The sequence below is a fragment of the Nomascus leucogenys genome, chromosome 9 (assembly GCF_006542625.1).
Source record: "Nomascus leucogenys isolate Asia chromosome 9, Asia_NLE_v1, whole genome shotgun sequence".
NCBI lineage: Eukaryota > Metazoa > Chordata > Mammalia > Primates > Hylobatidae > Nomascus > Nomascus leucogenys.
The window spans coordinates 112,069,926-112,085,541 of NC_044389.1; the positions used below are offsets into that span (position 1 = coordinate 112,069,926).

Consider the following 15,616-nt stretch of genomic DNA (forward strand, 5'->3'; position numbering starts at 1 on the left):
TCGCTTTGTCACCCAGCCTGCTGTGAAGTGGCATGATCTCGGTTCACTGCCTTTTCCTCCCCTACCAGGCTCAGGTGATCCTCCCGCCTCAGCCTCCCAGGTAGCTGGAACTAGGGTGCACACCACCATGCCCAGCTAATTTTTCTATAGTAGAGATGGGCTTTCTCTTTGTTGCCCAGGCCGGTCTTAAACTCCTGGCCTCAAGCAGTCCTCCTGCCTTGGCCTCCCAAAGTGCTGGGATTATAAGCATGAGCCATTGTGTCTGGCCCATCTTTGTTCTTCACTGTATTCTTTAGGAAAGGATTTGAAGATGATCGAATTGAGGCTTTACTTCATAAAATTGAAATACAGATGAAACATCAGTCTACCAGCTTTGGGCTGATGCTGACGTCAGTAAGTGATTTCTCAACAACTTTTTTTGTTTTTTTTGACTTTGCTAATTAGTGGTTTTGACGCACTAAAAATATAGATGGATATTGATAGCACTTTTCATTTGAACCTTGAAAGTTATACTGGTTTTGATAAAATATAAATTTACTTTTATAATAGACGTCTTGTTACTAGCCTAATTGGCTTTTTGAGATTATGTGAAATAGATTACTTTAAATGGGTAAGGTTTTTTTTATTATTATACTTTAAGTTTTAGGGTACATGTGCACAATGTACAGGTTTGTTACGTATGTATACATGTGCCATGTTGGTGTGCTGCAGGATTTATAACTAGTAATCTGTTGGTTATTTCCTAAACATTATTTCAGCCTGTGCTTTTTATTTTATTAGAACAAAATAGGGCTAGAGTAAGTTTTTTGTTTCTCCATCCAAAGAATTACATGACTTTTGTTATAAACAATCATCTGTGGTATATTTAAATATAGAAACTAGGATCTGAATCTCAAGTCTGGGCTGTTTGTGGAGGTTGTACTGTGTGGTACCAGCTGCATTGTGGATGTGGAATGCTTCCTTCCAGTACATAGCTTCTTGCTGGAACCACGATGGGGACCCTGTGGAGCTCTTGCAGTTGGGAAATCAGTTGGCTAAATTCAGACAGTGCCTACAGGAAAATCCAAAATTTTTGCAGGAAAAAGTAAAACAGTATTTTAAGGTAAGAAAGTTGGATAATTCATTTCTCTAATTTTGAAGTTGAATTTTATACTAATGAAAGGAATATTAGGAACATAATCTATACATTTAAGTAATTTCTGTTAATGGGTGACTTAATTTCTAATTAAAAATTTAAATACTTACATTAATTTATTTTCCAGATTGTAATGCAAGGTGATAGTTTTTTTAGATGAATGTATATGTGCATTTTTAGTATGTGAATATATGTATGTTTGTGTGTATGAACAAAACATCTGCATATATTGTTCTTTTATTAGTAGAAGAATATAAAATACGAGAACAGTCACCCAAATGTAATGAATCTTCTGGTTTTCGTGAGTGAATTCTTTTGATGCTTGTGCGTTTGTTTTCTCAGATTTTTAGGCAGTTGTGCTTGGTTGCCTGTTCCTTGCTTTGTACTCATTACTATGGTAGAACTTTTAAAAAGGGTTCCCGTGGTGGGAGAGACTGTTTTCTGCTGTGAAGGGGAACTCTCCAGTAGGTTCCATTGTTTTAGACATGAGATACGATTTAATAATTTGACCTGCAGTTTCTCTCAGCTGTTGTAAGTTATTTTCCATGAACTTTCTGGTGTCTTCTAGTTATCTCACCTCTGTTTGTAGTATTTTATATGGGAGCATTTTGTGCATGTGTAGTTTTTTAATTGTTGAAACAAGGAAAGGACATGAAATCACCTAATGTTAATTTTTATATTACATCAACATGTATTTTGTTCTAATAATTTATAAAGTATTGAATGGGAAATGTAGTTCTAGCCTTTTAGAAGTTAATAGTAGAATGAACACTGGACAAAAAATAGAATTCTGTATTATCTTCAATTTAGACTAAAATCCAAGATCTGTAGTACTTAAAAGTGCAAACCTTTTTACAACTAAGATGTAATGAAAATGATTAGTATTGATATGTTTGAGACCTAATGACCATAGTAATAATAATAGTAGAATAACAGCATATATGAATTCTGTGCCTACTACATAGGCAGGTATGGTGGTAAGCATTTTATAAGGCTTGTGTACTTGCATCAGCAAAACAATTCTTGAGGTGCGTTCTGTTATTACTATTTTTAAAGTGGGAAAGTGGAACTACAGGACCAAGAACACATCAGCAGAAGCTCGTTGAGTGTTAGGATGTAATAAGATCTTGTTTTCACTTGGCTTTTGTTGTTGCTGTGGTTGCTGCAGAATAACCAGCATAAGCTGACTTTATCGATGAGGCCAGATGACAAGTATCACGAGAAGCAGGCACAGGTGGAAGCCACGAAGCTCAAGCAGAAGGTCGAGGCTCTGTCCCCCAGAGACAGGCAGCAGATCTACGAGAAAGGTCAGAGGCTTCCTTCCAAGCTGGCGAGTCCCGAACCTGCACTCGGGCCTAGTGGACTTGTTAGTGAGTTAGTAGTTGGAGGCAGGTATTATTTCAACCAATAGGTGTCCGCCGGGCGCCAACAGAGCCCACGTTTGGTGCAGTGAGTTCAGATATTCTCAGAAAATTGCCCTTGTAGCTCAGTAGGCAACGCAGGAGTCATTGAAAAGAAGTAGCTTGAAAAGATGTATTTGTTTTACAGATTTTGTAAATACTTTTTATTTATCAGGTGCCACAATATGCCAGTACCATTGTTCTGTTGCAGTGCGTGTTGCATGGCCTGTGAGCAGTGTGGACAGTGAGAGCTGTGTGTTGGGAAGAGGCCTGTCTCAGGCATAGAGGGTGTGTGCCAGCCGCAGAGCAGCACCAGGATTCTGTGGGACAGGCGTGGGACACACAGGGATGGTGGAGTGGTGGGCATGGAGGGAGGACGGTGTGTGTGGGGGAGACAGGTGTGTCCGCCGGCTCTGGGGAGGGCCTGTGTGGAAGATAGGGAGCACACAGGTGCTTCATGTATTAAGGCAGGAGAACTGCTGGGTCAGTGAGCAGCATAGCTGCAGCCTCATTCTGGATAGTTTTGCAGAAAAATAGAGAAATTGGATGGAGAAAACTGCTGAGAGGCAATTAGACACCTAAGCGTGGCATGACGACCTAGGCCAGGATGGTGGGAGTGGAAAGAAAAGTGAGACGGGGATTGGCAGCAGCTGGGGGAGCAGCCGGGTGGAGCAAAGGAAGGGAGGAGGCCACGGGAGAGAAGGGGACCCAAATGGATTCTCAGAGGGAGTTCGGCCTCTGGGAAAAAACATTTGCAAAAGTGGTATCTGATAAAGGCTGGTATTCAGAATATACGAAAAATGAACAATTCAATAATGACAACACGCAACCCAATTAACACATGGGCAAAAGATTTTGACAGATATCATCTAACAGATCCTAATGGCAAATAGGCACATAAATCATTACATGGGAAATAATCTCATTACTTTCTTAGGGAAATGTATCATCATTATTAGAAAAATGTAGATTAAAACTACAGTGATATACCATTTTACACCTACTAGAATGACTAACATTTTAAAAATTACTGCCAGTACCAAATGTTGTCAATCCTGAGAGGCAGGGGGAGTGCTCACGTGCTGACAAAGGAGCCAAAATGGGTGTGGCCACCTAGGAAACAGGGTCACAGTTCTCAGTGCCAGCCAACATGCACGGACCAGGAAGGGCCCCGCTCCTAGTGTTCCTTCAAGAGAAATGAAAACAGGTGTCCGCACAAAACTTGAAACAACCCAGATTTGCATCAACATGTACAACATAATGCGCGCTTGGTATTGGTGCATCTCGAAGCTTCCCACAAAGGGAAAGAAGCTGGGCGCAAGATGACATCCCGAGGCCATTCATGGGAAGCCTAGATATGGCAAAGCTGCAGGGACAGAGAGCAGATGAGAAGCTGCTGGAGGCCCAGTCAGGGTGTGGTTGACTGTAGTGGGGATGGGAGAGTTTTGGGGTGCTAGAAAGGCCCAGTACTATGATGTGGTGGCTTCATAACTTGCCACAGTTGTCAGAACTCAGCTGAGTCTTTAAAATTGTGAATATTATTGCTTGTAAGTTATGTGTTAAGCCTTTTAAAAATAGATGCAACACATACACACATGCACTTACTTTTCCTGTTAAAAAAGCTAGTTGGGCTGGGATTCTGAGAAATTGTCAGGCTTGTCAGGAGGTAAGAGTGGATGTTAGGTGGAAAGTAAGTGACTCCATTTTGATCATGCTAAGTTTGAAGTTACATCATGTAAAAGAAAAATTAATGTCAATTTGTAACCTGCTCTTACTCTTTCTATCTGAATTCTTATTTAGAGACACCTGTTTTTTTTTTTTTTTTTTTTTTTTGGAGATAGTCTTGCTCTGTCACTCAGGCTGGAGTGCAGTGGCACGATCTCGGCTCACTGCAAGCTCTGCCTCCCGGGTTCACGCCATTCTCCTGCCTCAACCTCCCAAGTAGCTGAGACTACAGGCGCCTGCCACCACGCCTGGCTAATTATTTGTATTTTTAGTAGAGACTAGAGACAACTGTTTTAAGCTCTATTTTTTTTAACGTTAGTCTTTTTTCTTTCCCCTTATTAAGCTCTGTTTTGTGATAATTGACAAGCTCCAATCTTCCCGCTTTTAATTGAAATTATTCATGAGTACACAAGATAATTCCATGAGTAGGCAACAGGTTGTACGTTTCCTAAATTACTTCATATTCGTGGCCTGGACTCAGTAGTGCTTTAAGAAAACCCCGTATACTGTAGTCCAAACCAGTAGGTTCATGAGCAGTGCTCACACTACAGATTTCTCCTTTACACACTCACTGCAGAGCTCCTTTAAAGGAGGGCACAGTGCTAGTGCATTGAATGGTTATTTCAGGTCAATAAGTCTTCAAGTGTGCACGGCAGTGTTAGGGTTCTGTGAATTAAAAGCCAATCTGTAGAGAACAACAATGCAGAAAAGGGGAATGGGAAACGATGTAGTAAAAGCTTGAATCTTCCACTTTCTGGTCTTGTGTGTGTCTTAAGCACTATGAAGGGGTAAAGCCTCCACCATCAGGGAGTGTGTGATGTGCTGAAAGAAAACAGAGGAGAAAGTGCCAGAGGCTTTTTCTACCGACTGTGAGTGAGTGCGTTCAGAGAAGGAGCTCTGGATGTCAGGGTAGCTGTGGCGTGCTCTAGTGCAGGTGGGCCCAGGGACCACAGGGGAAGCTGGGTCGGGGAAGAGGCAGGAGGGAGCTTCGTGGCAAAGCCACAGATTAGAAAACCTCTGAGTGGCGTGAGGTCAGGAAAGTCAGGATGTTAGGTAGGTGGCAAGCAGGCAGGGGAAGCCTGCAGAGCCCAGGTCTGAGCTCCGTGCCATTGGGAGCCTGGGCTCCAGATGCTGCTGGGAGCAGGGGTGCTCATTGATGGCAGTTGCGGCTCCAGAGGTGGACAGGAGGGCTGGAGCCCACGGTGGGGCACCTGTGGAGGAGTGACACTGCCTGAGATGCTCACTGCACCCCAAGGTCCTGTGTCTAAGTGCATGGTACGCTCTCAGGGAACTTTAGAAGGTGGAAATGGAACATGGGGGAGGTCAACCCAGCAGACACCAGGAGTGCTGTCTGCGGGGACTGAGTTAAAGTGGGAACTCTGCACAGCCCTCCCTGGGAGTCGTGGAATCATGCATTTGTGTACTTGCTTGGCTCGGTGTAGCACTGTGAAGCCGCTTCACTGATGGCCATCAGGGCGGGGAGCACGCCTGGGTCTTCTGGATCCTCCACATAGGCTGTGGCTCAGTGAAGGAGTCCGCTGTGAAGGTGCTGCCTCCCTCATTGATGCATGGACTGTCAGGCCCAGGAAGTGTCTTTCTAAGCACCACTGTAATTTGTGTGATTTATGCACTTCTGTAAGTCTTTTGTTGAAATTAGTGAAAATGAAACAATAGAAAACAAGTATAGGGCCAGGTGCAGTGACTCATGCCTGGAATCCCAGCACTTTGGGAGGCCAAGGTGGGAGGATCACTTGGGGTCAGGAGTTTGAGACAGCCTGGGCAACATGGCAAAACCTCGTCTCTACAAAAAATAAAAACAGAAATCAGCCAGGTATGGTGGTGTGCACCCCTAGTCCCGGTCACGTAGGAGGCTAAGGTGGGAGGATCACTTGAGCCCAGGAGGCAGAGGCTGCAGTGAGCTGAGTACTCCAGCCTGGAGTACACAAATGCATGATTCCACAACTCCCAGGGAGGGCTGTGCAGAGTTCCCACTTTAACTCAGTCCCCGCAGACAGCACTCCTGGTATCTGCTGGGTTGACCTCCCCCATGTTCCATTTCCACCTTCTAAAGTTCCCCTGAGAGCGTGCCACACACTTAGACACAGGACCTTGGGGTGCAGTGAGCATCTCAGGCAGTGTCACTCCTCCACAGGTGCCCAGAGCCAGACCTTGTCTCAAAACAAAAAGAAGGTAAGTATAAAGATCACTAAATTTCAGTCCAACAAGAAATGGTTTGAAAACTCTAAAAACAAGTTGAATCTATTTAATGTAAAGTTTGGAAGGGTGCAGGAGAAACCTGCTTGAGCAAACCACCACTCCCCAGCAGAATTGTTCAATAATTGAAAATGAGAATTAGGAAAAGGGCTACCTACTAAGCAGGTTATTAGTGCGTCTCAATCTGGTCAGCCTGGAAATAGGAGATACTTTGCAAACCACAGTGCTCCTGTACTCCCCACACTTGGCGTGGACGGCTAATTCTGGATGTTAAGATAATAACATAGGAGATGAGTTGCATCAAACCTTTTAATTATGGCCCTGAATATTCCTTTTTCTTGTTTCTATTTTAGGTTTAGAATTACGGACTCAACAAAGCAAACCTCAAGATGCCTCTTGTCTGCCAGCGTTGAAAGTTTCAGATATTGAGCCCACCATACCTGTCACAGAGTTGGACGTGGTCCTGACAGGTCACTGTGAACACTACGCTTTTCCCAGGTCTCGGGTTCCTTGGGGAAATTAAGTATCACTCCTCACAGAAGCAGTAGAGTCACATCTTGCAGGTTTTCCCTGAAACACTCGAGCAGCCCTGTGCATTCATAGTCCTGCTCTACACGTGTCTTCTGCCTTGTTCTTAACTCTCGGTGGTGATAGACTTGTTCACTCAGTAAGAGCCTGTGTGTGTGTTCCTGAGAGGGGTTTGATAGGGCGCTCTGATTTCCTGCTTCTAGAATCAAATGAGGATTTGGGTTATGCTGTGACTGTATTAAGTGCAGTTTTAAAAATAGAGGCATCCTCAGAGCCCCTTGTCCCAGCTATTTACCCTCCTGTCAGCATAGAGGAAGCAGAGGCACAAGAGCCCCCGGAAAGGTGAGTGCTGAGTTGAAAGGGAGTTGGAGGCCAGGTTTATCCCCCTGCCGTGTCCTGGCATTTCGTTCCGTGGCACGTTTTGTTCCATGACATGTTTCGTTCCGTGGCACCTTTCGTTCCGTGGTACTTTTTGTCCCGTGGTCTGTCACTGCTTTTGGGTTCTCAGGGTGCCCCCTTTCTCTCTGGCTCCTGGCTAGTAGCAGGAGAAGCGTCTTTGGGGTAACCTCACCTGGGACGATGTTGATGCTGAGCTTACCAGCGGGTGTGGCTGGACGTGACTGAGCTGAGGGCAGCATGGCTCTCACTTGTACCTCGAGGACGGGGATGGGATTTCACCCTGAGCATCCCTGTGTCCTGTGAAGCGTCTCCAGCCTACCTTTTGTCTTCTGATAGCGCTTGTCATGTTTATATCTTGTTTATTTTCATGTGTGTGTGTGTGGGCACATGTGAGTGGAAATCGAGGCTGACATTCCTCTGATCTGTTAACCCTGGCAGTTTTTGTCCGTGAATCTCGTTAAGTGTTTGCTAAGAGTGAGAATAAATCAGTCGTCTTTCCGTGCCTTGGTCCCTCCGCTGGTCTAGGGCACTCTGCTAGGTAGGGACATGCGAAGCTGAATGCCCAGCCCTCCCCTTGAGGTCAGGAAGAGTGGGTGGGGGACACCAGGAGCCTTGTTTGGGGCCCTGGGGCGCCTTCTGTTGTGGGGCCAGAGAGTGGCAGGGCCTGTTGGGGAAGATGAGCAGCGCTGAGGACGGGTGCGATGTGGGCCCAGGGGTCTTGGGGGCACCTGGTCGGAGTTCCGTCTGGTTGACATGGAGAGGTTGAGTAACTGGAACTCGCAGTTATGGGACCAGAAGGTAATGGTTCCATCCTTCCTTTCCCATTCCTTGGAGAGCACAGGTTGCTTTACTATTGAAGACAGTTCCAGTTTTTTATCATGAAAATACAATAGGGAAATTTATATAAACTCTAGTATAAGTCTTAAACCTCCATTCTTGAAAAAGCAATAAATAGCATTGTTTTTAAATATTACAAGTGGTTAAAATTTTACTGGCAACAATAAAAATTAAATCCCTTTTGTTTTTCTAGCCGGAGATATCCCTGTTCAGTACTGTGCCCAGCCCACCAATGGCATGGTGTATTTCCGGGCCTTCTCCAGCCTGAACACACTCCCCGAGGAGCTGAGGCCCTATGTGCCCCTCTTCTGCAGCGTCCTCACCAAGTACGAGTCGCAACACACCCTTGTGTGTCTTACTAATGTCTGCTTTGTGTGCATATCTGTATTGTTCTAATGCATCAGTAGGAATTACCTTCAGTGAATCACAACTTACAATGTTAGTAAGTATGGTGTACAATATATTGGTTTAGAATTTTTTATGAAAGTAACATTTTCTTACTATATTACATTGAAATAGTTATGAATCTATGGTATAATATAAGGAGATACTTATAGATCTCTATCTCAGCATATGAATCTGTGAAGCTTTGGAAAGGATTGATGGTTTAATCCAAAAGTGTAAGTAATTGGATGTGCAGTGTGGCCCAGGGCTGCCTTGGGAACAGGAGTGCCTGCTGCCTGCGTGCCTCCTCCTCCGAGCTGACCCTGCAGTTGCTGGCATCCTCCCTAGGTGGGGTGTGCACATATCTGGAGACACACACATGAGTGCACACATCAACACTTGACTTTTTGCCCAGCTCTGCCATGGCCGAGGTTGCAGGACAAGCAGTAGACAGGGCTGTGGGCTCCCATTCCCATCCAGGATAATAGGGCAACAGGGAACCCTGCAGCCAGCTTCAAGGACCACTGCCCAACCTGACTTGCAGCTGGGGTCTTCCCTCTGTGGAGATGAAGTTGTCTGCGTGCTGCAGAAAGCTACGTGGCTGTGACACCTTCTGCACCCTGGCTGAGGGTCCGCTCAGATGGAAAAATGTCTTCAGGGTTTTGAAAGTTCCCTGCCTTTCTTTTTAAATATAGCTGCCACTGTTCATCCTTTTGTAGCAGTTTAGGAAACACCTCATGGTCATTCCCTTGACTCAATTATTTCTGGCATTAGCAGCATCACTGTGAATGTTTCTTTCAAAAGCATGAGTGCTGAGAGGAAAATGCTTTTCTTAAAAACCTAAAAAATCTTTAGTCTTTGGACTCCCCCGCCCAGGCTACCAGACATTTAAGCAAAGGAAGTATGTATCACAGTGATCTGGGCAAAGAGAGTAGGGAGTACTCATAAAACATTTATTGAAAAGCTTACGACTGGAAATGCCTATTTTAGAATGTTGTTTTGAGTGCAGACGTTGGCCGCCCAAGTGTCTTGTGCCTCTGGACACTGACTTCCCAGACGGGAGAAACTGGGGTCTCCCTGGGGGAGGGGGCGCGTGAACTCTTGAGGGCGAAGGACAGAGTGTGCGCCTGCTTGATGACCTTCGAAGTGTGAAGAGGTTGGCAAAGCTGCGGTTATTGAATTAATGGAAGCAACTTGTAATTCAAGATGCACGATTTTAAAAATGATTCAGTAAAGACTGCCTTGTAATCGGGGTGATGCTTCTCTGCTGTGTCAGGCTGGGCTGTGGCCTCCTTGACTACCGGGAGCAGGCTCAGCAGATGGAACTGAAGACTGGAGGGATGAGCGCTTCTCCCCACGTGCTCCCCGACGACTCGCACATGGACGCCTACGAGCAGGTAGCCTGGTACCGTCCGATGACAGCTGCGGTGGGGACTTTTTCTCCAGTGTCTGTCACTGTTTGTTTCGGCCCTAATTCTGTTCTTCTGTGTTTTCTTTGGTTCAGGGTGTGCTTTTCTCCTCTCTCTGCCTGGATCGAAACCTGCCAGACATGATGCATCTATGGAGTGAAATATTTAACAAGTAATTTTATTTGCGAGGGTTGTCCATCCTTGGGGCGTACGAGAGATCTTCGTTTGAAGTACTTTAAAGGAGACAGTTTTACTCGTGTGTGTTGTTGATTTCCAAGTCTTCTACTTGTAGTTCATATGGACTTATAAAATTTCTTTGGTTGTTAAAGTAGTCTGAAAACTTACACTTAAATCAACTTTCCATGATACTGAAGGGACATGATGAATGGGTCTACAGGAATTTCTTCTTCTCCTTTTTCCACAGCCCGTGCTTTGAAGAAGAGGAGCACTTCAAGGTGCTGGTGAAGATGACCGCCCAGGAGCTCGCCAATGGAATTCCTGACTCCGGGCACCTGTACGCATCCATCAGGGCAGGCCGGACCCTCACGCCCGCAGGGGACCTGCAGGAGACCTTCAGCGGGATGGATCAGGTGGGAAGCTTGGAAGGAACCTCTGTTACTCTGGTTTAGCCACATATTCCAGGGTTACTGATTTCTTTGGGAATACATTAATTTATGTCCCAAAGTGCTAACTTTGTAACTGACCAAATATGGGAAGAATTGATTGGTTGGTTTTAACTCATCTTCCCCTTTGTACCACCCCGCACCCCGGTTCCAGCCCTCCTCAAGCCACGCACTCGCACACATAACCCCTGCCCTAGCAGGGTTCTGATGTCATGGGTGCTTGGTTCAGACGGAGTGGGTCTGTCGTGGCCTCTGCCTCTCTCTGAGCGAGCGTCCCCCGCCTCTCTCTGAGCGAGCGTCCCCCGCCTCTCCCTGAGCGAGCGTCCCCCGCCTCTCCCTGAGCGAGCGTCCCCCGCCTCTCCCTGAGCGAGCGTCCCCCGCCTCTCTCTGAGCGAGCGTCCCCCGCCTCTCTCTGAGCGAGCGTCCCCCGCCTCTCTCTGAGCGAGCGTCCCCCGCCTCTCTCTGAGCGAGTGTCCTCTGCCTCTCTCTGAGCGAGTGTCCTCTGCCTCAGGTGCGGCTGATGAAGAGGATTGCAGAAATGACAGACATCAAACCCATCCTAAGGAAGTTCCCGCGTATCAAGAAACACTTGTTAAATGGTGATAATATGAGGTGCATTTGTTTCTAAATATTTTATGATTCCTTCTATTAAATATAGTTTTTAGGTATTTTTTTACTTGTAGAAACTTCAAGATAGAGTGCTTGGTAAAGGTAAAGTTATAGAATTTATTGTAAATGTCAAGTGTTCTAATAAACTAAGAGAATATTTTAAGCTTATTAAAACTTGTAGGAGATGGGGAAGAAAGCAGGCTAATTTTGTTCTAGAAGCGCAAATAGGTAGAGGGCAAGTAGTTACATTGCTTCCAAAAGCACGTGGTCCATAACTGAGCTATCTGTAAGGGTGAGCTTGCTGAAGACCAGAGTAGAAGTGCAGTTTCTTATAAAATTATATGATGCTTTGAGGAAACATCTCTCAGCTCAGTCCTATACCTGCTGTTGGCCTTATGCCCTCAGGTGTGTGAGCATGAATAAAGTTTAAAAATGATTAAGAGTTTATTTTCAGCATCTTATTGTCAGTGACATTGATGTATTCGTCAGTACTTAACAAGAAAATGTTTGCTGAAGTCACTCGTCCTTCTTCACAGAGAGTCCTGATGCCTTTCCCCAGTCATGTCTTGAGAATCCCTGGCAGATTCTACAGGGCGGTCTGTGGGTGGCCAGAGGCGAAGCCTGGCGATCAGGGCCTCTTGGCATTGGGCTCAGGCAGGCCTGGCTTCTGGTGCCGGGCCAGCACTCACGCTCGCTCCCAGGCGGTCCTGGCAGCCGACCCACTTGGGTCTTCTGCTTCCTTCTCCATAAAACCTTCCTTTGCAGGTTTATTGTAAGGAATAAAAGAAAGAATATCTTAAAGGCAGCATACATGCCTAGGATATAGTTAGTATTAATATAATGGTACCTGCTGTTACTTTAACTAGAATAAGTTTAGGATTTACAGCCAAAAGGAAAAAATATACACTCTGTCAATATACTGTAGAGTTCAAGTAGATTTTATATGATAGTATTATTTGCAATTCTGTAGAATTTGGAAGAGTTCTATTTTCATGTAACTTTGAGAGCATGGTAATTTTTTGCACTTTATAATGTTCTGCTTTAACAACCATTTCACATTTTCAAATTGATGACTTCTGAACAGTAATTTTAAAAGTTGTCAGTGTTTTGATAGTGTAATTCTGAAGGCATGTTTAGCAGATCTTAATAGTCTCTGTATTTTCTTTGCTCTTTGGAAGAACAAGAGTTTAGAGTCTCAGGCTCCGCATCTGGACGGCTTCTTTAGCTGCCACATTGAACTGTGCGGAAATCTCTTGATAACCTGAAGCACTGCAGAGCAGGGAGGCGGCCGTGGTATTTCCACATTTGGCTACTGTTTCTTTTAACACTTTGAACATTTTCTATAAAAACAACATTATTGAGTTATACAAAATGTGATGAATTACTAAAACTGTTTTTTCTAACAGTGGTTTTATGTATACGTAATTTTTCAAACAGGTGTTCAGTAAATGCGACTCCTCAGCAGATGTCTCAGACAGAAAAAGCGGTCGAAGACTTCCTTAGAAGCATCGGTCGGAGTAAGAAGGAACGGAGGCCTGTGCGCCCACACACGGTCGAGGTATGCACTGATGGTGCTGGCGCCCGGTGAGCACCTGGCAGTTGCCAGGAGCCCCTCTCATGTTTTACAAGTGTTAACTCAATTCTCAGAACAGTCTGGCATGTGGGGGTTCATATCCCCCATACGCAGATGAAGAAACTGAGGTTCAGGAGGATTAAGTATCTTGTCCAGTGTTGGCCCAGTTAAGTGAGTTCAGACCCTGCGGTGTGGCCTTAGATCCTGCACTCACTCCTGTGCCTTGCAGTGAGTAGTCTGATGGGAAAACAGACTTCGGCTGGAATACGCTGGCAGAGGAATGGCCCAAACAGTGGCCTGAAGAAGGCTGTTTACTGCTGGGGTTTTTTTTTTTTTTTTTTTTTTTTTTGAGACGGAGTCTCGCTCTGTCGCCCAGGCTGGAGTGCAGTGGCGCAATCTCCGCTCACTGCAAGCTCCGCCTCCCAGGTTCACACCATTCTCCTGCCTCAGCCTCTCTGAGTAGCTGGGACTACAGGCACCCGCCACCACGCCCGGCTAATTTTTTGTATTTTTAGTAGAGACGGGGTTTCACCGTGGTCTCGATCTCCTGACCTCATGATCCGCCCGCCTCGGCCTCCCAAAGTGCTGGGATTACAAGCGTGAGCCACCGCGCCTGGCACTGCTGTTTCTATGACTCATGAATCCATGGATTTGACATAGAACAGTGATGTCGGTGATAAAAATTTAGTAGATTTGATTAACTTACAAAGAGAGTTGTAGTCTAGTTCACAGATGTCAGTAGAGAAGCCATGCTGCTCAGTGGAGGAGGTTGACGCTCATGTCTTCTCCGTTGGTGTCTGCGTATCCCTGGTTCAATTCTAGGTGTGGTCTCTCTGCTGGCCTCTGGGGGTGGAGCCCATGGGAGGTGGCCGCCTGCTGCTCCAGGCGCCTCTGCCTGCAGCCCTTTCACTTTACATTCTTCTTGATTTGACAGATTAGTGCAGAAAGAAAGCTTAAAATATTTTCTTTGTACCATATAACAAGGCTACCTTTTCCTTGACTGTCTGAAAATTTATTTTAAAATTTTCTAATTTCTTTTATTCACTTTATTTCTTTTTTTAGTTTTTGTTATTTTGAGACAGGGTCTGTCTCTGGCACCCAGGATGGAGTGCAGTGGTGCCATTACAACTAGCTGCAGCCGTGACCTCCTGGGCTCAAGTGATCCTCCAATCTCAGCCTCCCAAGTAGCTGCAGCTACAGGCGTGCACCACCATGCCCAGCTAATTTAAAAAATTTTTTTTGTTGAGATGGGAGCTCACTACATTGCCCAGGCTGGTCTCAAACTCCTGGACCCAAGCAATCCTCCCACCTCAGCCTCCAAAGTGCTGGCATTATAGGCATGAGCCACTGTTCCCGGCCTATTTTTATTTTCTGTCTTTTTTTTTTAAGTGTTTATTATTTAAAACACTTAAACAAATCTGTCCTAACACTTGTTATTAGCTCTGTGAATTTTATAAACTCTGTTACTTCTTATATTTTGAGTTCTGGATTTTTCTCTTTTCTCTTGGAAACTTGATTTTCAGAAACCTGTGCCCAGCAGCTCTGGTGGAGATGCCCACGTTCCCCATGGCTCCCAGATCATTAGGAAGCTGGTCATGGTAAGAACCACAGCCCATCCGGGTTCCCAGCGGGCCGGTGCTTCCCTCCACGGCTGTGTCGGCCGCTGATGGTGAACGTTCGTCTCTCCGCCTGTCTGTGGGGCTGGCGTGTCCCTAGAGTTGTGAGTTCAGTGCATCCTTTGTCACTGCCATGCTGAGCCTTTTCTGTCTGAGATAGTGCTGAGTGAAGGCCCTGGTGGGCGTGTGTCCTCCTGTGCTGAGGAGGTGAGGGCCCTGGTATGGGGTGCGTCTTCCCTGAGCCCAAGAAGTGGGTCACTGCTCCGGGTGTTCTCCTTCCAGGCAGCTCACCCTCCTTTGAACGTAGCTCCCGAGCTGAGTCGATGCCAGGGGAGCAGCCTGACAGATCCTTTCTGCCACTCAGCCTGGTGCTGATGCTGTTTGGTTTGGTTCCTTGGGGAGTAGAGTGATTTAACACATTCCTGTGATATAATATGATATGATATGAAATATAAGTATATGATATAAACGGTGTAGAATGAAATGTTGTTAATTGAACAGTATACTTTAAAGCATCATGTCAAGATTGGAGGACTCCATGTCAGTTTTACAGCGAGAAATTGTGTGGAGTGATGGAACTGCAATGCGTTGCTCTCGCGTCCCAGCACCTGGCTGCAGACTGTCATGGAGATGGGACCCCTGAGATGGGTCCAGTCCCAGTGTCGTGGGCGGTGTGTGGCAGCACAGCCGCCTCTGACCCCTGAGATGGGTCCAGTCCCAGTGTCGTGGGCGGTACGTGGCAGCACAGCCGCCTCTGACCCCTGAGATGGGTCTAGTCCCAGTGTCGTGGGTGGTGTGTGGCAGCACAGCCGCCTCTGACTCCTGAGATGGGTCCAGTCCCAGTGTCGTGGGCGGTGCGTGGCAGCACATCCGCCTCTGACCACACCTTGTCCCTCAGGAACCTACCTTCAAGCCCTGGCAGATGAAGACTCACTTCCTGATGCCCTTCCCAGTGAATTACATGGGTGAATGCATCCGAACTGTCCCCTACACAGACCCAGATCATGCCAGGTAGGAGGGTGGAGGTCGGGACCTGTCAAGTGTGAGCCTTACGGAAGAGCTTGTCAAGCCTGTTGGAGTTCGCAGGGCGTGTTTTAGCACAGGAGAAGTCTGTGCTGACTCTGAGTATTGGACCTGGGGCTTCGTGAATCTACGAGTGCTCCT

At 46.1% G+C, this 15,616-nt stretch overlaps 1 protein-coding gene across 3 annotated transcripts in view; it reads left to right on the forward strand.

Moving 5' to 3' along the window:
* The window catches only part of PITRM1 (pitrilysin metallopeptidase 1), a 39,862-nt gene that overhangs the window by 15,249 nt on the left and 8,997 nt on the right, over positions 1-15,616 (forward strand). For all 3 annotated transcript variants that reach the window (XR_004031777.1, XM_030819364.1, XM_030819365.1), the window contains exons 12-23: positions 297-393; positions 968-1,102; positions 2,304-2,442; positions 6,828-6,944; positions 8,432-8,564; positions 9,899-10,019; positions 10,127-10,203; positions 10,456-10,621; positions 11,166-11,266; positions 12,701-12,821; positions 14,360-14,434; positions 15,351-15,463. Coding sequence is in view for 2 of the 3 variants with exons in the window: in XM_030819364.1 (XP_030675224.1) it covers positions 297-393; positions 968-1,102; positions 2,304-2,442; positions 6,828-6,944; positions 8,432-8,564; positions 9,899-10,019; positions 10,127-10,203; positions 10,456-10,621; positions 11,166-11,266; positions 12,701-12,821; positions 14,360-14,434; positions 15,351-15,463 (1,395 nt within the window). In the remaining variant the exon portion in view is untranslated. The remainder of the gene's footprint in view (positions 1-296; positions 394-967; positions 1,103-2,303; positions 2,443-6,827; positions 6,945-8,431; positions 8,565-9,898; positions 10,020-10,126; positions 10,204-10,455; positions 10,622-11,165; positions 11,267-12,700; positions 12,822-14,359; positions 14,435-15,350; positions 15,464-15,616) is intronic.